A 26,842-nucleotide genomic window follows, 5' to 3' on the forward strand; every position below is an offset into this window, starting at 1 on the left:
TCTAATGAGAAGAGAATGTTCTTTGCTCTGGCTATTGAAGTGGGCTCCGGGCAATTTTTTTTGCCTCCACTGCCAGCTCCTGAGGAAGGGAGGGGAGGAAAGGAGAAGGAGAGAGGAGAGCATGTGATGGAGGGAGTTGAGTGATTATGTGTCAAAAAGAGGGGATGTTAAGGTAGAGCCCTACTTAAAGAGGTCTGGCACTGAGTCCAAAAAAGCCCACTGTGTTTCAGGACTCCACTCCTCAGGCAAGTCGCTGAAGAGCAGCTTCGGGGAAAAAAAAGCGAGGGGGGAAACTGAAAACAATTCGGAGGGTAAATAAACACAGAGGGTGTTTGCAGCATGTTTCCTGTACTGAGGCATCCAGAGAACAGAGTGGGTAAAGAATAGGAAGCAATCGCCCTGTCCCATCTGTCCGGGTTGTGCTGCACCTCAAAAAGAAAAAAAAAAAAAAACGAAAAAAAAACAGTGGCTTTTTTGGCAAGCTGCATTGCGAGTGTAATGTCATAAAAACCTTCTCCCTGGAGCCACACATCAGCCACGAAAGAAGCGAAAGAAAAAACAGGGACGGAAGAAGGAAAAACCAGCATTACGTTCTGAGAACAAGAAAACTTGCTGGAAAAGGGAAATAGTCCTGGAGAAAGTTTTTGCTTCTCATCTGACCTGTTTACAGTGGACAACTCCATTGTATTTTCTTAGACCTTCTGCTCCTCACCTTTATCCCTCTTTCCTGGCATGGGCTGGCTGCTGGCTCTGAGCTCACTGGCAGTAGCAGTGATGGTGGCGACTGGCTCTGAGAAGAAGAAGCACCAGGTGCAGCATGGCCCCTGCAGCTACACCTTCCTCTTGCCAGAGGTGGAGCACTGCCAGCCTGGGGACTTCCAGGTGACCAACTCTCTGCAGAGGGACTCGCCTTTGCCCCCAGAGACTGCGCACACTGAGCCCACCTGGCAGCAGAGGAAGCTGGAGAGCTTGGAGAGTGCCATGGAGAACAACACACAGTGGCTGCACAAGGTACTACTCACACACTGATCATCTCTCTGAATCTTCCTCTCTTACTGTGCTCATGCTTTCAGCACTTCACATTAATTAATTAATTAATTAATTCATTCATTCATTCATTCATGAAATTCTGAAACCTCAACATGATATTGTAGGCAATATATCCCTAACTCAATAATACAATTAATTCAAGCTACATTCAATTTGTTAACAATGGCATTATTTTGCACAAAAACAAGTATTATTTTGCTATCTATATATACACCATATTCTCTGGGAGCTAAGTTTGGCTTGTTAGCAATATATATATATATATAATTATTGAGTTAGGATATATAATATAATTCTGGGAACTATAGTTGAGTCAGTTATAGTTATATTAATTCAACTATAGTTGAATTAATAGCAACTGATACAATATCAGTTGCTATTAATGTTAATATTACATGCTTGCTAGCAGTGAATATAATTCAGGAAACTATAGTTGAATCAGTTTACTCCAAATGATGTTGCCGCTTCATATTCTAGAATTATGGTCATATGATTCTGGGAATGTCTGATAACCATGCGCAGAAATATTGTCAGTGTTTACAGAAGTTTTCCCTAAATGTATGAATCTTGCGTTGTGCTGACAGTGTTGTCAGTGTCTGAAATGCTGGTTTAAGACCACTGGGAGGTCCTGATTCCCTATTGCATGGCCTGAAAGAAAAGACGAGAATTTTAAGCCAAATGCATTTCTCGTGATCAGAGCAAAGCCACCATACTCTCTCTCTCTCTCTCTCTCTCTCTCTCTCTCTCACTGCCTTTCTCATAAACACAGCAACAATAACCCTTGCTCTGACCTACATGGTCCACAGTTATCTTTGAAATACACATTTTTGGCCTTGCTATTTAAAGGGGTATTTTGCTTGTTCTCTGTAAACATACCAACATTCAAACCCCTCACTTACGATAGTGTGGATGGCTGAGATTAGTCTGTGAGTTACAGGAGTGTTTTTTTTCTATGAAGGTCACTTGCAATCTCATCAAAGCTTTGGCCATTCAATGGCCCTCCACCCAGCTCCCTATTCAGTGGGACCATATATTTTGTTCTGTTTATACCTGGGTTTTTTCCCCATTGTGTTTTCAGTGAGAAGGTCACTTCTAACTGTTTCACTTTTATAAATGCATTGTTTCTGAAGTCAATTTCAAGTGGTTCTTTGTTTTTGACCCTGTTTCTCATATCTATCCCTCACTCCTTGTCCACTGTAATTACATGGTTCTTCTCTTTCTGTGGGGACACATGCCCCGAAATAAGTCTGAGTGTTTGAGGCATCCCAGCTGGGGATAGTCTTGCCGTCTGTCCAACACCCAGACTGTGGAAACTTTGGCTCTGTTGTGGCCTCCCTCGGGATTTCTCTGAAAACACACAGTAGGGGCAAGGGGGGTAGTGCTGTGTACATAGAGGCAGCAAACTCAGCCATGCCAGAGCATGACAAAGGGGTAGAACTATGCTCACATCCGCTCTGTCTGCTATAGTTTTGACTTTATTATTATTTTTTTAATATAAACATAATATTGACCAAATATAAAATTAGCTTAAAACCACTGGAAATTTATTGAAAATTGTAGATAGACCCACTACACCAGACTCCACATATATATATATATTTTACAGATTGGTTTTTAAATACAATTCAACTTATTGTTGCCATCTACACTATTTGAAGACATTTTTTATGGAGTGCATTTCATTCTTTCTATCACAGCAAAACATTCCTCTTCATATAGATGGTGATTTCAGATAAGGTGTTTGATGTTCACGTGATCAGTTTTGCACTGTGGCTTTGTGGCCAACTAAAAATGGATGGAAGTTTGTCCTAAAACATATGACTGAAACCAATTGTTTTTTTTATGACCCATATCTATAAACTACCAATAAGTGTTATTATTTAGCACATTTTATGATAACAATGTATTACATGTTCTGATGTATCGCTGCTTTTGGTATTCAGCTATTTGGGCTAATGAAAACATTTTATATATTTGAAACCCATATGCTGTATGACGTCTCTGATGTTGTATTGAGTCAGCTTTGCAATGATTTGAGTCAATACATACTTAAAATCCACACTGGAACTGATAAATATTAGTGCCTAGACTCTCTGGTTTATATAACCCTCTAAGGCCAGTGAGAAGAAAACATATACATGCGCCATCAACAAGGTTTCAAGAGGAATCACAGTGAAGAACAAGTCAAAGAACAGCGTTGTTACTGAAGATCCCTTGAGGAGTGTTCTGAGAAGCTGAGGTTTGTATGTGTTCTGTTGTTTAAACCTCGTTGAATCAGTTCATTCTCTGCAGAGTGGGCAGGAAGATAAGAGTGTTGCTTCACGGTCCAAGTTTGTTGATAACAGAAGAAAGCAGTTGATTTGGAGATTTACAAACAAATAGCCTTTCCCTAATCCACAGATTTATATCCAGGTCTTATGCGGCTTCTTTCCAGTTTTCTTCCCTTTGTTGGTACCGGTTTTCATGAACTGATGGCAGGTCCAACGCAGCACTGATTTTCAGACAGCGGTCTTACATGATGCATTACACGTATTGATTCTAAAACAAACAAACAAAAGACTATAGTCTGTAAACTCTGCCAGTCCCCCCACCCCCCCAACTCATAGAGTGGAAATCACTTAGCTAATTTAGCAGGTAACCACTGCTACTTATTCACAGAGTTCGAATTAGGTTAGCAAGCAACTGATTTCTTTTGCTTTTCTTACTTGTATGCACTTGCTTTAAAGCAAACTAGCAAGCTAGATTTTAAGTATGTTAACTTAATCATAATATACATTTCCTACAGGCTATAGATATCTAAGATTCCTAACAGGAGTTCTTACTGCTAAAATTCAGCATTTTAATACGCTATTCATAGGAGGTGACTGAGTGAATAATTTCAAGATGCTGACCCACCCACACTTGCCTGACTAGTAGGTATGACATGCTGTATATTACATTTCTTTCTTTCTTCATTAAGTCCCATGTTTCCTAAACTCTGCGGACTCAAATGACAGAATCTAATGACAAAATAATGTCAATTTAAGATATTCATATTTGTCAGGTGGCAACAGGACATGTAAATATCTTACTGCACTCAGGAGCTGTGGGTTTTGGGTGGAATTGAGATGTTTAGGAGGGTGTTTCTACAATGAAAGGCAGCAGTAATTGTGATAAAACATCTTAGCTGTCTGATGTCTCTGTTTAATGCTGCTCTCTAATCCACTGTAATCTTCACTGACATAACTCCTCAGACTGTGTCAGCTTCCATCTTCCTCAGTTTTACTGCCAGCAGAGAGAGAGAGAGAGAGAGAGAGAGAGAGAGAGAGAGAGAAAGAGAGAGAGAGATACAAAGACAGTCTGAGAGAGAAAGAGAGAGACAGAGAGGAGTAATTTTGGCTCACTCTGTTCATGTTGGACATGGTTTAAGGTTTGTTTTCTTCTCCTCTGCCATGGCTTCATTAGGCTGCTTTTGTCATGGTTTGCTTGGTTCCGTAAACCTATTCCAGGGAAAGGGATATTATAAGAAGCCAATGGACACTTGCAAATATTGCTTCATTCTTGTGAATGACCATTTTACCTAATTAAGGCATTGCAAAACACTTGATTATCCCCTCAGGAATGCAGTGGAGCAGAATGACTAAGCATTCTCTATTCATTTAAATACAAAAAAGTGAAAATTATTATGTTCTCATCAGCATTTCTTACTGCAAAGCCTGCTTTGCTTAAAAAAAGCAGGAAGACAATGTCACAGAGTGGAAATGCTGAAAGAAACATCGAAACATGCTTAGAATTACATGGTATGTTGGAAATCAAGCCAAACCTGTCATTTATATGCCATAGCTTGAAGAGGGCTTTATTAAACCCAAGATTGCTTATGACTTGCAGATGTATGGCACCCCTGTTTTACAACTTGTATAAAATTTATTACTTTCGTTTTCCACATGTGACGACAAATAATGCATAAAATCAGATGAATGCTGTGATCCAGGACCCACATGTGCACTTTTCAGCACTTTGGAAATCTCAGATTAGCCCCTGCAGTTCCTACAAAGAGCAGAAATGTGACTTGTTGCCTTAATGTGCAGCTGTTGTTTGGTTACATGGATGCTGTGGAGATGGATGATGAAATGTTAGTGGTCCCTCTAGCCTTTATTTTGAGTGTGTACTGTATTAGCCTGTCCATTTGTCCAAAATGGAGCCAAGTTCTGACAGGGAGATGGATATTTCAGTAGTTGCCCTATCCCAATACTTAATTTCCCCCATATTTCCTTTTTCAGGATGTGAATGAGCATTCCAGAGCCTTTTCTCTGAAAAGATCATTCTTAAAATTCTCTCAGAGGTTGAATTGGCTAAGTGCAAACGTGTATTTCATTTCCACATGAATCAGAAATATTACAGCAGTGTAATTTTGTCTTTGAAAACTTGCATTTGGCAAATAATTGTGTTGATGTAACACATTTTATTCATGTGGAAATGATGTAGGCATCTAATTCAAGTGAGTTGAATGCATCCTTTTTATCTGGTGATAAGGCTATTACTGAAATCCAAAATGCATCAGGATTAGAGTAAGCACCATTACTTTTCACAGAATATTTGTAACTCTCTGTCCAATAGAGGAGATTTTTACATGAGTGCACTAACGGAAACGTCCACTGTGACAATATCAGCTGTGGCTGGAAGCAGATGTGTATTTAGTCAGAGCTCAGTCATGTGTCCCCTGTCTTCTTCACAGCTGGAGAGTTATGTCCACACCAGCGTGCGCTCAGAGATGGCGGAGCTGCAGAGGAACGCTATTCACACGCAGGCGGCCACCATGTTGGAGATAGGAAGCAATCTCCTCAGCCAGTCAGTAGAGCACACTCGCAAACTGACAGATGTGGAGACTCAGGTGTGTCACATCACACCAGACTGACAACATATGTCTACACACACACACACAGCACAGTTACACATTACCAGCCTTTTCCCTGTGATTCCTAAAACAACTGCTGGTGTCTCAGTATGAGTCCAAGCAGCTCCACTGACCACATCGTGTAAATCTCTGTTTGTCTTTCAGTCAATAAACAAACAGCTTTAATCTGAACGTTCCCAGCTTGATCAAAATTGGTTCTTCAGTGAACATCTGCTGAGAAATGTTTAGGCAACGTCAGATATACAAAAAATACACAAATGTCACAATTCACTTGTTGTATTCCCAAGCAAAATGGCTGTTAGGTATGAACATTCTTAAGAAGATATTCCTGTGGAGGTGTAAGATAATCCACTTGCAAAAAGAATGGGAAAGTGCTATCAAATTGTAAAGCTAAGCTTTGGAGTTTAGTCTTTCCTACATATCCCATCTGCAATAAAGGGAAAGAGTGGATGCATTTCCAAAATTTTATATCATATAGGTTTATTGATGTTTTTCTGTTTTTCTGTTGTGTTCAATATGATTTCTGCTAATTCTGAAAAATGAGCATCAGATACACAATGGCCATTTATTACTGGTTCACTCTCTCCTGCAGCAGTAGGTAAGACTGAGTAAATGTGCTGAGTGGTTTTGGATGACGGACAAAAAGCTATAAAAACAGCCCAGCTAAAACAGTTACCATTCATCCTCTCCAAATTGGATTATTTCATATTGTTGTGTTTTCTACTCCTTTCTTGTTTTTGCTGTCTCTTTGTCAGCAGTTCACTGCACATACACTGCAACCTGAAAAAATATTTATCTGATTTTGTCAAGGGCACATGTTTGTTATCTTAGTGTAGCTGTAAAAATAGAGCAAGTTGGGCACGGTGAGATGATTACTGGCAAAAACATTCACTCCAGAGAAATGAAAGTAAACGGAGATCAGTTTAATCCTGTGCTGCTGCAGTTGGCATGTTTATGACATTGTAATAAACCAAGCAAGTTTGAAGTGAGGAAATGACAACAATCTGATGATATTTAGTAAACTTTCCCAAATTGTTTCTCCAAAAACAATAGCAGACAGATGTACTTTTCCAGAAGGGTTTGAACAACCCAAATTTATTCACGTCCTCTGGAGAACACGGTATGACTTCCAATTGCTCATAATGGGCCCCTGCTTGCAGGTACTGAACCAAACGAGTCGTCTGGAGATCCAGCTGTTGGAGTACTCTCTCTCCACAAACCGCCTGGAGAAGCAGCTCCAGCAGCAGACCCAGGAGGTCTCTCGCCTCAGTCACAAAAACAGGTGAAGCCCACCTCACACAGATCTAATGAGACTAGTTGGATGCTGGTTTTAGGCTGAAGATGAACATATTCAGTTAGGTTTAGGATGATTTACTTCATCCTTCATCTTTCAGCGTATGTGTCTGATTAATTTAATTTTCAGCAGCTCAGCCACTACCACAACTAATGTTCCTCATGAGAAATTCACAGTGGACGTTGTGCAGGGGGATGTCAAGTTTATTTCAAGCTACAGTGAGTTCAGTAGTGTTCAACACTCCTGCACCATGCTGAGTAATAAACTCCTCCTCAGAGCAGAATGTGAACCGGGTGGGGCTCTGAGGGATCTGAAGGTCAGTGAAGGGCCCCTGTGGAGAGGTCAATGGATGGGGGACAGGTCACTACTGGTGTAAGAGGAGTGCTTGTTTTTACTCCTTTCTCCAGTGGTTCAGCATTCCAGCTCCTGAACAAAACGTGCCTGGCAAAACAAACCCCACACCACCTGCTCCACATCTGCCTGTGATTTTCCTCTGCCTCTAAATATGAATCTAAATATATCAGTGATGTTCATATAAACATACAGAAGCATGCAGCATCTTTCATACAAAAACAGAAAAAGGTCTGATTCTTTGTATTATCTATACCCTTTGCACTGAGACAGGTGAAGCCACAGAGGGAGAAAAAAAGAGAGAGAGTGAGAGTGTGTGAAATTGTGACAGGGCTTGGACTGTACATGTGCTAGTATTTTCTTAGTGAAAAATTAAATATTCTTTACACAACTGTGATATGCTTGAATCTTATCTAGATGACCCGCACTTTTAGAAATGTGTAAGCTCTAATCTTATATCAAAGTCAAGCTTTTAAACCTCAAAGCTCTTTGATTTCAGGCAGCTCTTGACTGATGCGTTATCACCTTATGTTCCTGAATGTCCCTCAGCATGAAGCCTGCTGTTAGAATCAGTGCTGAGAGCAAGGAGAGGGAATTGGGAAATGATGTTTTTGCAAGTGCCAAAATGTCTTGTTCAATCCGTGTGGCTGGATTGTTTCAATAAATAACTGGCACAGACTCATTAGTAAGAGTCATAAAGATCAGGCTTGGAGGATTTATGGTCTTCATTTTCAGCACAATGTGTTGTGATCCCACACAGACTGCCTGAGTGTTGCCTTTGGTTTTTGATGGAGAGGCTCAGCCCCAGGCTCCATCTGTGGGCACTGGGATAGTCCAGGTGTTTCAGAGAAGTTTAGCTCCAGCAGCTACTCATTGCTCTAACTCCATCTGAGAGCTTTATTCATGGCATTGAGAAGGGAACGAGCAAATAATCACTTTTACTGTGCCCCTCCACACAATATAAAAGGAACGAGCTGGCATTTTCCAATCAAATTTGTGTCTGGGGTTTTTGTGATTTACTGTCAATGACTGCTGACAGTAATTTCAGCAAGTACTTTGTGCTGTGTTTGACCGATGCTCTTTGCACCAACTTTCCAAAATCCACCATAGAAAACCACGGAAAACATCCCCTTAACTGGAAACAAGAAGATGCTCTGAACTCTGAGCTCAGTGTACGGTGTGAACTGAACAAGGCCATTCCCACAGTCAATAGTCAGAAAGCAGCACTGTATTAAAGTTAGACTTGCTTCAGCTGAGTAAACAAGAAAGTGAAACTATTGTCAAAATGAAATTAAATACACACTTTTTAAAAAATCACTAACTTCGCTGCCATTAGCTTTCTAAATTCTGATATCTGTACTCGTTACAAGAAGGTGTCTGTTTTTTCTCTACTTGGTAGGTGGAGCATGTGAAGGTTGAAAATGATGTAATTCTATGCTGCAGCTTACTACTGCTTAGCCAGATTTAATGCTGCATTAGAGAAGAAATGAGAACCGTAGCTGAATTTGGTGAATAAACCTTTGAAAATATGTGACACAGTGATGTAAATAAGAATCTGAAAGTAGTCCAACAATTCTGAAAAAAATCTTACAATTACAGCATAGTAATAATGGAAGACGTTTTAAGTATTAACTTTTGCAGACTGCATTTCTTTAAATGTGATTCTATTGAGGTAAAGTAACCTACAGATGCTGAAAATTTTGTTGATTTTCTAGGTAAAATAAATTAACAGTCTCAAGGAATGAATTTACAAATTGTATATTTCTGTAAATGTTATTATATTTGTATGGTCATTTGAAAAAGTAATCAATGTAGTATTAAAGGGGACATCTGTGATTGTGGAGAACTGCTGTGCTCTCTGGTTTGTTTACATTCAAACGCTCTGTGCCTTTTTCAGGTGAAACTGTATGTTTGAGGGTAAGAAAAAGACAGGTATTTTATTTTTTTTTTTGCTGAAGTTGAACTTGTCTGTAAACTTTTACTCACAGTTTGAACTACCACAAAAACTAATTTGTAACTGGAGCACTTTTGGTAATGCAGTTAGCTGTCTTCCGATTCTGGAGACATTCCACCTTAAGTGATCCAAAACAGCAAAAATAAGTCAATATTACCCACCTATGGAACAGGAATAGAGCAATATCCTCATCTTAGTTTATGCTTTTCAGCATTTGAGGTTCTCTTGCCTAACAACTCCAGATGCATCACAAAATTTTGTGCAATTTTGTAAATTTTAGCAAACAACCAGAAGTTGTATTAAAATGTGCTGATGATATGTACTTATTTACACCTTGAAAAGTAACAAAACATGTCCTTTGACCACACATTTGCATACAATGGTATAAATACTGCAAGGTAAACAATTATCGCTGTTTTTCACATCCCAGTTACCTGGAGCAGCGTTTCGCAATGATGGAGTCCAGACACAGACAGGAGCTTCAGGTCATCCAGCAGGAGAAACAGCAACTGCAGAAACTGCTGGACTCTCAGAACCGACTGGTCGCTCTGCTGGAGGGGCAGCTGGACAGCTCGACTCGCAACAGCACCTTGCTCCAGCAGCAGCAAGCGGCTCTCTCAGACACTGTGCAGCGGCTACTGGCCATGGTCACTCATTCCAATGGTTAGTGCCAAACTCTCATCAGCATTTATGAGGCTGTCTGGACAGCACCAGTGTGTTTAGGCAAAACCTGCCTGAGCGACTATAGCTTTGTCTGAGGATTATGGGATGTTGCTTCACTCAACATGGGATTATAGGGAATTGTTACATTGCTCAACGTGTCATTTTAGGAAATGGTGGTAAAAGCCCTATATTGTGTTAAAGAAGCTAATGCCTCTCTTCTTCCTCCTGCAGATATTAACACTCCCTCTAAAGAAAAGGTAGAAATCTTCAGAGATTGTGCTGATATATACAGGTCTGGGATTACAGAGAATGGAATATACAACATTCATCTTGCCAACAGCTCACAATTGGTGAAGGTAACAATGAGCAAGTATCTATATTGTAAATCTGCATGTTGTACTGGGAATAATATATGTAGCCAAATGCTGATGGACATTTAAGATTTTCAAAATGTTTTTGCCTCCTTGTCTTATAGTAGCAGCCTCTACTGTTCTTAGAAGTCTGTCACTATATTTTTAAACATTGGATTTGGCTGCATTTAGATCAGGTATTGATGTTGGATGATTAGTTCTGGATCACACTCATCCAGCTCATCCCTAAGACTTTGATTGTCACACCTTAAAGTAGCTGATTTTCATTGATTTTAAAGGAGCTTTACAAATCTTTGGACATATAATGTAAATGCCTCAATACAGACTTCAAATGAAATCTCTAGCCATTGAAACTCCAAGAAAGTGAATGTGAATTTTTGGCCAGACTGTAGAACACTTGGCATGAATCTTGATTATCTGAGGAACAAAGCGATCTACTAGCAGTGTTGACATTTAGATTATTTTATTGTTTTCGATGACAATATTAAAACCTGGAAGGACAAACTGTTTTAATATAATGCAGTTTAGAGCCCTGTTCTGCAAAAGGTGGAATGAAAATGTCATGCTGGAGATGAGAATGCTAAAATAAGAAAGCGTAGAAGCGTTCCCCGCAGGCTCTAATGTAGGCGAGTCTGATGCGTGATGTAAAAAAGCACAGGGTCCCAAACTATTTCACTCACGGTTCGAGCACGCTATCAGCTCTCACAATCAAATCTAATTTCTGAAAGATTTTTTTGTGGCTCAAGCCTTTAGAAAAAAAAACACATGGAATTGTTTTTGTTATTCATTGTCTTTTCTTGTATGCTCTCTCCCCTGTGCTTCCTGTGGGCATAGGAGCCAGGTGTTTGGCACAGACTTTGTAGATTCATTCCAAATTTAAGTCTAAGGCAGTTTTGCAATGAGCAAGCTAATCAACACAACATTACCACCTTTTCAATCTGCACCATCTTTACCTGTGGCAGTAAACTGGGTGGCTTGTTTTATATTGCTCTACTTTCAATCGTATTGCTATGAATTTGCAGCATTTATGTGAAACACTGAAAAAGGCTGATTAATTAATGAAAGACTGATAAAAAATAAATAAACTGATCTGACAGTCTGACGATACAGGCAACTTCCTCTAGCATACATTCGGGATGTATTCCCAAACTGATTTCCTGAAGCAGTATGGCATCTATAAACTTTAGCACTAAATGCATTTTGTTTCAGCCTTGGTAATGGCCCAGAATAAAACACTGGCCCTGTTTTGTACTTGACCACATAGGTTCCTTTGTATAAAATGTAACACCTCTTTACCTGTTGTCGTAGCACACTTTCTGTGTGTGTATTTATGTCAAAAAGCATGTTGGTCCCCAGAGTGGTAAAGGTAGGCTACTGCTGAATGATTTGGCACAAGGTTGTGTCTAAGGTTTTGAAACCTGTGGAGGTGGATAGAACAGGAGCAGACACATTGCTAGAGTTCCTCCCAAGGGATTATGCAAAGGAGAGGGTTAAGCCATAGCTGAGGTGGAATAAATTCATCCTGTGATCCTGAAGGTAATTTGAATATGGCACATTGAGAATCAATCTGTTAAGCATCAGTGGAATGGAAAATTCCAGCACGACTCGAACATTAAAGGCGGTATATTTTAACACATTAAAACATGGTTAGCGTTTTCAGGTTTCAAAATGCATGCTCAGAGACCAGGGTCATGCTTTAATGCACTGACCGTGCCAGTGAATGATAATGCAGCAGATTTCATTTTTATTGTGGGGGTGCGGGGTGCATTAAACTTTAGTTTAATAGCCGTTGTTATGACCCATTATTTATGCTGGATGTTTTTCATGTCACGTCCACTTGTGGCCTACAAATAACCATTTCTCCGAGGAGGTAAAGCTAATATGGGTGTTGTGTTGTATGTTGTGACCTAAAACCAGGGTCCTCTGATGAATGGCTTAATCATGATCAAGTTACTAAAAGATTTTGTCAATGATTTCAGTTCTATTACTGCATCAACACACATTTTTTTCTTGTATCATGTCTTCATCCAAACAACATCATGTACACTGATTTACTACAAGAAACACCAGCAATTATGTCTTAAAGTTAAAAAGGCTTCACTATAAAACAATAAATAGAAGAAAGGGAAGAAACACAATTTTATATACTTTCGTGCTTGCAGTTTTGAGTTTCACCAAAGGGCCCCATAAACACTTGGTCTTTATTAAAACATTGTTTTTTCACTTTTATTTTCTAAAGTAAAACTTTTATTTGTGCAACATCAGATTAATAGGTTTTGTTTCACCAAGGTGTAAGAATATTAGCGAGAGTGCTCAATAGACTTCTTCTTTGCATGTCTGTATGTATCCACAGCCTCCAGTACAAAATTCGTAATGAATTTGATTTTCTCTGTGGGCTGTGAACAGACTGAAAAAAATTCCATGAGAGTGACTCAGCTTCATGCAACACAATACTTCAACAGCAAAACTCATGTAGGGCATAACCAAATTCAAAGAAAAAAACGATCACAATGGCAAGAGTCACCACAGCTATATTAACCCCCTCCCCTCCATCTCTGTCCTGATATAGTCTGCTTCTTATTATTCTTTTATTTAAATTGGGTCCTGTGAGTAGATACCAGCCTTGTTTTCTAAAGTTTAATACAGCTGGCACTGCCAAAGTGTTTCATTTTACAAACAGCTTTATTTTTAGATTAATACAATATATGTGCTGTGAGTATAGAACAGCAGATTGCAATCTTGGTAATAATATTATAAAAATAATAAATACAATTAGTAATAAATTACATTTTTGTGCACTCTTCCTAAATCTAAAGCAATACAGGTATGTAGTTCAATTATTCATATTATTGTCATGATGTCAGTAGACAACTCGAGCGACGCTTGTGGATAAGGTATAGAAAACAATTTAATATACTCCAGAGGGCAAACCAAATCTGGAAACCAGAGAACAGTCTGAAGTCAAGCCAAAAATACAACCAAACAAGCAAACAGATCCAAAGGGTGAATCCAAAACAAAAATGAGAACAGGCAAAAAGATCAGTACACAGGCAAGCAAAAAACAATGGAAACATGTTGGATGTACAAATAAGAAATACTCGGCTGCAACTTTAACCAAAACTGTGGTTAAATACTCTAATGAGCATAAAGTAGAGACAGGTGTGATCAATATTCAGGTGATTTAGAACAGTGAAACGATCTCTGATAGGAGGGGGTGGTCATGTGATACTGAAGCAGGCTGATCTCCCTCAGCAGGACGCGTGACAATTATTACTTAACAATAATAAAAAGAAAGTTGAGTGACTATATAAGACATGTTAATAGTAAAATATAAAATACATTAAAAAATGAAATCAATAAGTATATTAGTAGTAGTAATTGCTGTATGACAATACTATGAAATAGTGATATTAATAGTAATTTCTAATAATTGTGTTGTCTAATAATGACTGTGGTAACAGAATTTCTATACAACTCAATTATTAGAAGTATTAGTACTACTAGTATAATGGTTTAAGCTTATTGTTCAATGTTTAACTTCAAACAACTCATAGATGGATTCATAAATCTCTTCCAAAATGTCACCACGACCTCAGAATCTCAGGATACTCTAACATTCGGGAGACAAAACAGACTCCACACTGTTATCTCCAAACAAGGAATCCAAGAATGCAAACAGTTCACACTTTGACAGAACCATCTAATAACACTCCACATTATATTTCTAAAGGTAAAGATTTGTGGAAAAAAGAAATGGACAAGAAAAGTGACTCTGTGTGTTTGCTAGGTGTTCTGTGATATGAGGACCAGAGGAGGTGGATGGACTGTCTTTCAACATCGCTTTGATGGTTCAGTGGACTTCCACCGGAGCTGGAAAGAGTATAAAGTTGTGAGTACTTTTGTGGGACGTGTTCCCATCTAACTAGTCATATGTAACTTATCTGGTCTGATTAATGCACTTCATTTCCCATATTTTACTTGATAAGAAAAGTGCCTTGATCTAGGTTGCTTTGAAAACACATTTTCATGAAAGATTAGAGAGAACGTAACTTCTTATACTGAACGAGACATCTCCCATGGAAGAATGATATGCTGTTGACCTTTGATGGTCTCTTCTGGAAGGGAGGTACTTTGACTGATCTCTAGCATCACTTGCTGTTTTTTCACCTGCATTGACTATTTACTGGTTGGATACCTCCTGCACATTGATCCAAACACTAATTTGTAACTAACTTTTTGGCTTAGTTATCATCCAGAAATCACCTCCAGTGTGGTCAATAAGGCAAACAGGTATTGAGAACAGAGTGAAATCCATTATCCTTTTATGGAGTGTGATTCACTGCTGGATAAAGCATAATGCAACACGCTGGAAATAAAGCTCTGATTTAATGAAACCTAGGTGAGTGTAAAGCTCATTTTAAAACCAATGACTTGCGCCTGTAATATAATGATGTTCTGTCCTTAAGCTCTGCCTTAGATATGGGCTCTTATTAGGCTTTTAAATGAGGCAGCCGTGGTAATTTGTCTCACCCATTTCTGTAGATAAATTACTATGGCTACTCTGGGAATATACAACTCACAACAGACTGCAAAGTGCAAAACAGTTTTCTTCTTTTTTTTCTCTCTTTATTTATTTTCCAAGAAAATGTTTTTACAAGTGGATGATAAATATTTGGCCCCAGCTGGAGCATGGGATTAGGGATGGCCCCCTATGTGGCTGATAATATCAGTGCTGAGGTGTTTGATTGCCCTGCTGCAATATTTAAATTACTCTGGACAAATGTTGTTCATTTACTGGCCCAGTCAGACAGAAAGCATGTATGTTAAAGCACTTTATGGAGGCACATTTTCTTGAGGTTAAGTGCAGAAGTGAACTCTTACAGCAGAAGCAGATGTCTGCAGATGGCAGAGAACAGTCTTGGATGTTCATCTCTTATGCAGGGGTTTGGAGAGCCCTCAGGAGAACACTGGTTAGGAAATGATGTCATCCACCTGCTGACTACATCCCGAGACTACACTCTGCAGGTCCAGATTAAAGATGTGGAGGGAAATCAGGCCTACTCCCAATATGAGCTCTTCTACATCAACGGAGAGGACAAGAAATACAGGTGCTGAAAAATTTGGGGAGATTTTATTTTTGATTAACTGGAAACCACTGCCCAGATATGATACTATTGACATGGAAAATCCTAGTTAAACCCATTGATATGGCATGATAAGAAAACATAACACAGACCTGATATTTTGCTTAATTGGTCTTGTTTATACATTGGATGGATATCTGACAACATTTTTTACTTTGATTATATTTATTGTGACTGTTTATAGGTAAAACACATTTCATAAACATATAAACATAATCATATTAAGCTTTTATTCTGCATCACTGAAATAATATTGCTAGAACTTGTGGCCAAAAGAAAACATTTAATTATATATATAGACTTATTTTTAGCTACATGGTTTAACAGATGTGGAGAAGAGGGTGTGGAGAGAAATGAAGTGGAGTGGTTCTCTTAGCGAACAAATGAACAGGAAGGAAATGTACAGTTTTAGATATGGACATGAAAGGGTTAAAACAACATGGTGGTCTGGGTTAACATTAAGCACACTCATATTTCTTACCTAAACCCTGACATAAGGTCAGTTTTTGCTGTCTGAGAAAATGTTCCCCTATCATCCTTCTTTACTAAACAAACTCCAATCTCTTTATTTGTTTTTGTAAGGAGGCATTATAATTATGATGCTATTAGTTACAGACAAAAAAGGGATTATTCAACATTTTAAATGTATAGAATTAACAACTTTCACATTTCACAACCTGCAACAAAAAATGTTCCCTCCCTAAACAACTATATAGAATAGAAAGAGAAAAAAAGGATAATAATGCTATCTATAAAGGTAGAATATGATATTTTAGTGATTAGTTGTCTGTGGCTTCATTCATTTTTCATTGTTAATAAAGCTCATAGTAGTAGTAGGAATTTTCAACACTGACAATCAATGCTTCATGTTCTTATTTCAAAAGCGAGAACAATGAGGACCATCAGCAGTAAGAAACTATTTCATATGCAGTTAATTAATTTGCAATGTGGAGCATATTACTCAGAGGACTTAAGTTTTATAATACTGTTTTGTGTGTGGCATGGACATTTTATTAATATTTAAGATAGTTTCACCCTTCATATTGTTTCCTCTTTACCTTCATCCAAGTAGATAAATAAATAAATATATAGTGTCTTTACATCCATAAGTAGATCAGTCAGAAGGATGAGCTCATTGCGGGGCAAACTGCCACTATTTGCCTTCCATTTCTCTCCCCATCACAGCTGCCGCTGGTCTACTGATCCCAAGGGTAGACTTTCCTACTGGAGGGAACCCAAACAAATGCTTTCAAGCACCTGGCTTGCCAGAAATCTGCCAAGTCAAACAAATCTCTCCCTCTCACTAAGTGTTAGAGCAAAAGCACCAGGCATTCTGTGTGGGCATGATTATAGCACTGCTGAACCTCAACCAGAAAGATGAAATTTGACTCAGAGTAGATGAACTGAAATCTGATTGTGGTGTGTGTACAATTGAATGAGGCTCCCTGAGTGGTATGATTGTATTAAACTTGGGTTCGTGTAGCTCAGCACCTAAATTACCTGGAAGGGAGCTGCAATGCCTCTTGCCAGATCCCACCAAGCTGGGCTTCCAGTTCACTTCGTACCGTATGCGTGAGTTTTATTTGCATGCTGAGAGTGCTGGCACTGTCTCGTGTGTTGTGTTCACATAGGAACTGCGTGCCAAATGACCAGTTGTGTAAGGAAGTCTCTTAGCCAAAACCATCTCTTGCAGACCTTTGCTGTGTGGTCCTGGGCACTTTCCATGCAGAATGTGTACAATCATGATTTCTGACTTACTGCAAACAGTAGATTGTGGATAATAGAGGCCACATACTGCATAATGCATTTAAATTAGACCAGCCAAAAACTGCATGTGATATATCTGCTTTCCTAAAACTGGTAAAATACATTCAAAACGATTCTTTAGAGAGATGCTCTAAATGAACCTTATATTCCCTGAAGATCCTAAGGATGAGTGAGTGCAAAGAACTTTTCTGAATTTAAAATACCCTCTGCATAATGTAAGCAGGAACACACCCTGGAGGGGGCACCAGTCCTTCACAGGGTGACACACACTCACACCTATGGATGCTTTTCGAGTTGCCAATCCACCTACTGTGTGTTTTTGGACCATGGGAGGAAACCGGAGTGCCTGGAGGAAACCCATGTGGACACAGTGAGAACACACCAAACTCCTCACAGACAGTCACCTGGAGCCAGACTTGAACCCACAACTTCCAGATCCCTGGAGCTGTGTGACTGCGATACTACCTGCTGCGACACCCTTTCAATGTAAACAGTACTGATTAAAAATATACTGAGGAAACTGGATCCGTAACATTCCTGTAAGACCTGGTAGACCATCAAAATGATCACCAGATCATCAGAAAAAAACAACAACTTAAAGATACAATCAGTGTGAGAAATCATGCTCCAGTCTTGTTTCAGATCTTAAACATTCTACAGGTTTTTCTGTCCATGTTTTCACTGAGTGTACAAGAAACACTCTTGGTTTAAAGGATGTGTAGCTGTCAAGAAGACATTCCTGAGGAAAAGAGACAGAGTACAAATAAGTTGCTGGTGTCATCAGAACATGACCCCAGAGCCCAGAACTCAACCTCACTAAGTGTATTTAGGTTAACTAGGACTGTGAGAAACAAAACTACAACCCAATTCTAAGACTGACCTTTGGAAGTGTGGGAAAATTGCCACAGGTTTCAATGAAAAATCTTTTTTCTGAAAATAAGGGAAGGTGTAATCAAAGCAAAACCTGGATAAATTATGAAAACGGTATTATAATAATAATGTAAATTAATGAAAAACTATAATGTTTTTGCAAACAGACTGACTTCATGTTTGTTCTCATTCATTCATTAAACTAAATCACAGCATTCCTGTTTCACTTTTTTTAAAAACAACTTATTTAACTGCATCAGATTTTAAATTTAAAACTGAAATTTTTGTAAACCTCACTCTTAACGCTTACTACAGACTTCAGCAAGATGCTTTCTGTCATTCTTCCAGTGTCCATTCTCAAGGTTTCACTGGCACTGCTGGACGCATCAGTAGCCTGACCCACTCAGGCACCATGTTCAGCACTAAGGACCAGGACAATGATCACTGCAGCTGCAAGTGTGCCCAGATGGCCTCAGGGGGTAAATATCTGACCCTCTGTCTCTGTCTGCCATTTCAGTCTCCTCTGCTTGTAATAATAATTACTTAAATCATGCAAACAAATTTCTCTGGGTCCCTTAATTACCCAAAAAAAAAATCATCACATTACCATAAAATTACTGTATTGCAACATAATCTTCTGTTTCCATGGTAACTGGGGAGACTGAGTGAATACTGAAGGAGCCATTTGTTTTGATGTACAGTAATAGTGCTGACCTGAATTAAAATGACCTAGAAATATTTTTCTTAGACTTATATGATTTTTTTGAGGAATCCATTATTCAGGGGCTAGTTGGCAGGGTGCTGCTTAGGAATTGCTTTTAATTACTGACCTTTGTTTTTGGTGCAGGATGGTGGTTTGAAGCATGTGGACCATCTAATTTGAATGGGATCTACTACGCTGGAATCTCCAGTGTATTGCGTTACAATGGCATCAAGTGGTATTACTGGAAAGGGCCAAGCTTGATGGTGACTATGACGACTATGATGGTGCGTCCTGCTGATTTCTAAAAGAGAGATGGGAATTTCGTGGAACTATCATTCAATTCTAGAGTGTCAACGAGTGAGCTGTTGACATGGAGGAAACTCAGACTTTTACTGCACTGTTGAGATCTATGGACATATTTCCTTTTTTTCTCCTCTAGTGTTTTAATTTTGCTGATTCGGGATTGACAAATACAACACAGATTTGCCATCAGTGTGTTATGTCTTTGTATAGAAGTCTCATGCATTGCAGAATGCAAAGGACTAAACATGTATGCTGTGTAGGTTTGCTTGTGTGTTTTGCTGGTGAATTGTGCTCTTAGCCCTATCTATAATGTGAACTATTCTTTTTGACCCCTCCCTCAATCTACAGAACCCCCCTACCATCTGTCCAGTGCACATCCCTGCTCCCTTCAGACACCACCCTCCCCTTCTCAACTGCTCGTAAAGAATTTAAGAGAGAATATTCTCATAAAAGTGCATGAGATACTAAAACAGGTGTATGTTTTACAAGCGTATTATTTACTATCAAAATATATATTTGTAATAAAAGGAAATGTAAAATGGGCTGTGGATGTCAGTGCTTGTAGGAAATGAAAAAGCTGACTCTGCCTGTGGCTATGAATGTGGCCTTTGTTCATTGGTGTTGTTGGAGCGGGCGGCCGGCTTGCTCTAATGGAGGGCTGTGGTTGACTGACCATCCATGCAGGGTGTTAAGAGGGTCAATATTAGCCCAGCTACCATGCCAATCCCTTGATGAATCATCCAATAAAGGCTCGTCCCGCTGCTCCCATTAAATATATCATAGAGGCTGGCCCTCTCGCACTGCTGACCTGTGTTCACACATAGCACTTAGCCATGCATCTGTGCTCATGATTTAACACTCTGCTCAATAATGCCATTCATCCAGGGAGACTGGGCTCACAAGTGAGAGGAGAAATACTCTCAATGCACCACTATGTAAGATTCCCAACACAAGCTTCATATGCCACCAACGCCTCCACATGCACATTACCCAGGCAGCAATGTGCTTAGGCGTGAAAATGCTCAGGTCATCACAATCATTTGGCCGTAATATACTGCTGCCAGTGCAGATGAGCAGAAATGAAGATGTAGTGCATTCCACAGCTCATGAGCGCATTTATATTCACGCCATACCAAGCAGCACAAACAACTTTATTATGAGTCCAGCAGCTGCCTGTGATAGATCACTGCTCAGGAGGAGGGATCCATCAAGTTGGGTTTTATGAAGAGTGCTGACTGGCCCTCCTGCTGACCGGCCTTGTACCAGGTAGCCAGCCTGAACCTCTGACCGTTCCATCAATTGGCTCTGAATTTTGTAGAGGTTTTTGCTACCACAACCTTTTTCCATCTGCAAATGAGGTGCTCTACACCAGGGGTTCTCAATGCCAGTCCTGGTGACCCCGTGCTGTGCACATTTTGTGCTTTTGCTGTTTTCTCTTTCTGCTGGAAATATTGTATTTATGAGATGTACGATACTACAATATTGCATTTACAAGTGTGGAACAACAAGTGTAAGAAACAAAAAAGCCCTTGTATTGCATCCCACAATCTGTAATAATAGCTCCTGTAAACAAAACATCTGGTATGAGTTTGATACTTCTGTGATGCTTCTGACTCAATATAAATATGGAGAGAATATTAATAAAGTTTTTAACCGAAGCAGAAAACATACACAATTTGTCTTAAATGACAGAATGGAAAAGTGAAAATAATCCTCAACACATCTGTCTCAATCAAATAAATCAATCAAATTTTATTTATATAGCGCTTTTCACAACAGAGAGTTTTCACAAAGCAGTTTTACAGAGGGTAAGCTGGGTAGAGGCCTCCTACGAGCAAGCCAAGGGTAACAGTGGCAAGGAAAAAACTCCCTCAGCACATGAGGAAGAAAGCTTGAGAGGAACCATGAGTCATAAATGGGAACTCATCCTCCTCTGGTTGGCACTGGAGAACAGAACAAATAAGAAAAAAGCAGTACAATTATCTGACAGAGAAAATGAGGGAATGTGAAGGTAAATATAAGTTATCTCTTTTCTGACTAGAAATGTTCAAACCCACATTGCATCATACTTACAGGATCCAAAACGATAAATAAGAGGAGCAATGGGTGAGGGGCAGGATTACATAAATGACCATTTGTTTTATTTAGCCTTACCTGGTTATGATCACGAGTGGACACCTGGTTGATATGGGTTTTTACAGTAACACAGAAATGTGAAGAGCCTGGGGTTGCTAAGATTGGGATTCGAACCCCTATCCTACACCAACTGGCAGTTTTAGATTCAGCCATTTTGTGGCCTTAGGCCTCTAAATATGATGCCAGTTCTATATGTAGTTTTATTATTATTTAAATTATGACTGGTTAAAGGGTTGCCAACTGTGTATAGATGAATTTAGTTTGATTTACAATTGTCTGGAATGTGACTGGAATAATTTTGTATTCACATTTACCTCGTATGTTACTGGTGAATTATAGTTACTGTGATAGCATATGTAATCAGTGAAGTTAGCTTCTTGCTCACCAGCATTTTCTGCCATATTTGGTTTTATCTTAAATGGCACTGTAAGTTAAGTTCGCTTTTACACAATTTATGTTGTAATTGAAAATTTAAAAGGCCAACTTCAGTCTTGTGTATCAATGCATGAGGTTAAGGCTAATTAAACAGTGCCCTACCCTTTATAGTCCTAGAAGTGGAGGACAGAGATTCAAACTGGCTTTATTTTTACTCGTTGATGCGTGGGCCCTCTGTTTGCAGGACTGTAGACTAAATCCTTTAGAGTTGCAATACTCAGTAGGCAGGCTCCAAACCATGTCCGGACCTAAATGGAATTTATTAGGTGCTGTGCTGACTACTGCAACTCCCTTTTGTCTGCAGGCCTTTGCAAATGATCAAGAAACCAGCAGCATGACTTCAGCAGTCTTCAGTGTTCCTAAGTTCAGCCATGTAACCCTTCTTCTGTGTTCACTTCACTGGCTTCCCGTAGCTGCCTGAATCAGGTTTACAACCCTGATGTTGGCCTACAAAGCCAAAAATGGACCAGCCCCTCTGTACTTGATGGCAAAGGAGAAAACCAAGAGCACTTTGAGCTTTGAGTACAGCTCAGCTTGATCCACAATGGAAGACAATAATCCAGGCTTTTTTTCTGTTCTTGCACCTGTGGTGGACATAACTTCCTCTGGGGATCCAATCACAGACTGAAGACCCATCTCTTTTAAGAGTTCTTTAATCAGCCCCTGTCCTGCACTTATTAAAGTCTTATGATTGTACTCATGTCTTACTTGATTTGACATTCAGGCAAAGTGTAGTATGTATGAGCATTATGTATCTAGTCTCTACAGACTTTAGTATTTGGCAGCATCTAAACTTGAGGTATTTTGGATCCAGCCTATACAAACTAGACTGGGATTCTTTCTGAGTAAACAGGCAGGGTTTGAACACACAAATCCAGGCCCCTGCAGCTGTGTGACAGACAATATCTGTTGCGCCATTGTGTCATGCATTAAAAGTTCATGTCAGTTATGGACCACAAACAAAACATCAGAGAAGGATCTTTTTTCACAATATATCTAAATTATTTGTGATATTTTTTTTATTTGATGCTGTTCAGACATGGTGCTTGTAAAACAATCTCCATGACAACAGTGATGCCATAAAAATCGTACTGTTCAGACAAAAGTCGACACTGAAAATCATACCTTTAAAGCTGAAAGCACTGAAGAATGTTTGTCTCTCTCATTTGCCCACTTTGGACCTTTCGCTCTGTGGAAATATGGTAAGTGTACCTCTAAGGTTATATTAGTGTACCCTGCTATACAGGCCGTACAGTTAATGCAGCTGTGCCAGTAGGGCAGCTCAGCTCTACTAGAGCTTTAGAATGCATCATCTCTTTGAGCAAGCGGAAGAAGAAATTGAGAGGGGTTTAGGGAGGGGTATGCAAGCAGCGCACATAAATCTCTGTCCTACCTCTGTTCCACATGGTGGGCTTCATGGGGGCAGGGAGGACAGGTGAAGTCAGGGATGGCCCATAATGAATCCAGAAGACGGCATGTTCCTGGTGATTCAGCAGAGTGGAACCCATTGAAGACTTGGTGGGGTTGAATAAAGGACAAAGGGATGTAGAGAAAGCCACCGATGCTCTGTGACCCTTGATTTCTCTTTGTATTTTCCTTTTCGTTCACGACTATGAAGGACAGGTTGCTGTGATCCTTACTACATTTCTGTTAACAGCAGGGGGCACTCTAGCCACAATGAAGTAACATCATATCATCAAGGGTTTGAGGCTGTTTTTTTCTCAGTTTTTTTTCAGAAACCAGAAAGGAGCTGCAAATTTGAAATTCACCATTGATGGTAATTTTGTCCAGGTCCTGCACACACTCCTCTGTCTTTCTCACTTCTGCTCTCCCTCTGCAGATCCTCAGTGTGCAATAATGGCAAATCATTACCATAATCCAGAGATAAGTCTTGTGTACAACTCCGTAAAACCTGGGTAACCCAAGGCTACAGCAGACTCAACATGTGTTGGATTTGAAGGGGGGTGGGTTGGTGTTGGGGGAGGGGGAGGACATGTTACATGCTCATGAAGTTTCTTCAATCCGTTAATGATATGTGTGCTTATAAGCGAGAGGCACCGAGACGGAGAGGCACAAACAGAGCTCATTAATGCCACTGAAACACACAGAGCATATTGTTGCAAATACACAGCTACATCAGTAAAGCCAGTCATCTGTCAAGACTGCCGAGCTGGCTGAGTAATGATCTAACCCATTAGCACTTCAAAACAGAGGGTCTTTCCCACACACTGCCACTGGAGGCTGTCTGATCTTCAGCTGGCAGAGAAAATATCACCTCATATTTTTATATTTACTCTGCAGATGATTAGAATTTCATATGTCCTCATCGTCTCATCAAATGCCATGTTTGATGCATTAATCTGCTTTCTTTTTCATAATGAATCAATTGTATTGCATATATTAACAAACAATGGCATGCAAATCAAAGGCACGGTGGAGCAGCAGGTAGTGTCACAGTCACACAGCTCCAGGGACCTGGAGGTTGTGGGTTCAAGTCCCGCTCCGGGTGACTGTTTGTGAGGAGTTTGGTGTGTTCTCCCTGTGTGGGTTTCCTCTGGATGCCCTGGTTTTCTCCCATGGTCCAAAAGCACACATGGCTATGTGGATTAGTGACTCAAAGGTGTGTGTGTAAGTGTGTGTTTCCACCGTGCGCCCAGTGAATCCCGGTAGGCTCCTCACATTGGAAAGGTGCTCAGAAACACCAGTGACAGTTTTCAGACCTGACTGGATCTGAGTTGACTCCTCTCTCTCCAAGACAAAAGGATCTGATGATGAGAGATTTAGTGGTCAGCCACATGGTTATCCGTTCAGTTTTCTCTATACCCTTAAAGATGTTTTTGAATTTGGGGAACTGTTATTCACTTCTTTTCCTCTGACCGCCCTCCCCTTCAGAGAGCTCTCCTCAAAATGAATAACGTGCTGCTGCTTAATGCCTGTTGTGTCTGGGAATGAAATAAATGAAAAGTGGTGCCTGATTTGTGCACAGTTCTGTATGTGGAGGTTTCTTATTTTCACAGTAACACATTTCCTTTCATCTCAGTGGCATACCTGCACAGAATGGCAGCAGTCGCATGCGTAAGTTCCCTCCATAGCGCAGTGCACAATGCATATTCATTAACAGCTCATTTGTGACAGAGTACAGAGAGAGAAAGAGGAGCATAGCCATGCCCATAACTATTCTCATTACAGAACAGTTAGACAGGAGCATGCTGTCATACCAATGACAGCAGCTTCCCACAGAGGAGGCAACACAACACTGATGCTTTTTATGCTGTCCTGCCAGTGAAAGAGTTTCTTTTCCTTCATGCTGTTATTTTATTCGTATTGTAGAACCCAAACTAGAAAAAGGGGAAATTTATGGAAATCTATTAAAGGATTTCAGAATCTATTAAAGGAGAATTCCACAGATGCTTCCAAATATTTGCATAATTCAATTGCTGAGATGTAGAACGTCAATTCAAAGTGTTTTGATGAGACATGATGTAGTGGATGTGTTGGATCATGCTAGCTCAGAATTTGTTATATTAATTTTACTTTCAATACATGTTGAAATAATTGAGTTAACACACAATAATACTCGATTCATGTGAAATTCATGGACAAGTTATTTTATTTATTTATTTATTTATTAGTTGTGTTGATCGGAACAAGTGGTTGTGATGTCCACTTTGAAAAATGTAGCATTTTATTCACTTAAAAAAACAAAAAACAAAGCAACAACGAATCATGCAAGGTTTTATATAATAAAAGTAAAAGTGTGGTAAAATGTTCTTTGGACAATAGTGTGCGTTAGTGTATTAGTATTCTCATTGGACACCATCAAGAGCAATATTCATTCATTCATTATAGCTCTGTAATCACTTATCCAGTTCAGGTTTGCCTACTCAGAATCACAGGGCATAATGTGGGAACGAACCTTGGATGGAGCACCAGTGCATCACAGGACAACACACACTACAGAAACCGGAGCACTTGGAGACACAGGGAGAACTCAAACTCCTCCAAGAAAGTCACCTGGGGTGGGGTACGAACAAACAGCACCAGGACATTTTTATATTTAAAGCTTTAAAAGCATTATCAGATAAAATATTGCAGTCCGTGTTTAAGTTAGATAGATACTGATCAACACTATTTCTTTCTTAACATGAATATATCAGGTTGAATATTTACCACAACCTCTGAGAGCTCGATAAGAGTAAATAAAGTTACTGGTGTGACCTCAAGGACTTGTTTGGAGTGAGGAAAGGAACACAGGATGACCAATATGGATGAACGAAGTTTTTTTTTTTCAGAGTGTCTTGCTTAGTCATCTCTGCTGCTCACAGCTTACAGCAAGATGACAAAACTCATAGCTCAGGGCTTGTCAAAATCCTATCCACTACACCACCAACCTGTCAGTCAAACAGACTGGGGATAAAGTGAACCTTAAACTCAGGCTGTACATGAGCCCAAAAATGAACAGAATTGCTGCCAACAGTAAGAGCCCATCAGCATGTAGAGGATCATGCACACTATGCTGATTAAAATGCATACAGTCGCACACCCCACAACAAAGACTGCTGTTTAGCATCAATGCTGCTATTTATAATTCAAACACAGAACACCAATAATCACAATTTATTAAGAAATGAATTTTAATTACCATTATTTCATTAAGCACTGCAAACAAGCCGCCCCATATCCTCTCCCCACTCCAACTGCATCAGGATTTCATCATGAAGCCTCAATTAGGACTAATTACTGCTCTGACATTTACAGGTATTATTTTCTCTGTGCCTCTGGGGATCAGGGAGGTACGGGAACTAGACAGAAAAGTTTTCTATATGGAGCATAAAAATTCCATATCTCTGATGCTCCATAAGGAGAGGGAAAATTCTGTTGGCACCATAAATTTAAATGCATCTTTA

At 39.6% G+C, this 26,842-nt stretch overlaps 1 protein-coding gene across 2 annotated transcripts; it reads left to right on the plus strand.

Moving 5' to 3' along the window:
* Nucleotides 1-509: 509 nt before the first annotated feature.
* angpt2b (angiopoietin 2b) lies at nt 510-19,849 on the plus strand. Of its 2 annotated transcripts, XM_066675161.1 has the most exons (9): nt 510-1,011; nt 5,765-5,920; nt 7,105-7,226; nt 9,974-10,206; nt 10,438-10,562; nt 14,365-14,466; nt 15,519-15,685; nt 18,707-18,837; nt 19,206-19,849. In XM_066675161.1, exons 1-9 carry the CDS (start codon nt 733-735, stop codon nt 19,364-19,366), a joined length of 1,476 nt encoding a protein of 491 aa, XP_066531258.1. In that variant the 5' UTR covers nt 510-732; the 3' UTR covers nt 19,367-19,849. The 2 variants fall into 2 exon arrangements, with proteins under 2 accessions (XP_066531258.1, XP_066531259.1); XM_066675162.1 differs by lacking the exon at nt 5,765-5,920.
* The last annotated feature ends 6,993 nt before the right edge of the window (nt 19,850-26,842 follow it).

This window comes from Hoplias malabaricus, chromosome 6 (assembly GCF_029633855.1).
Source record: "Hoplias malabaricus isolate fHopMal1 chromosome 6, fHopMal1.hap1, whole genome shotgun sequence".
Lineage (NCBI taxonomy): Eukaryota > Metazoa > Chordata > Actinopteri > Characiformes > Erythrinidae > Hoplias > Hoplias malabaricus.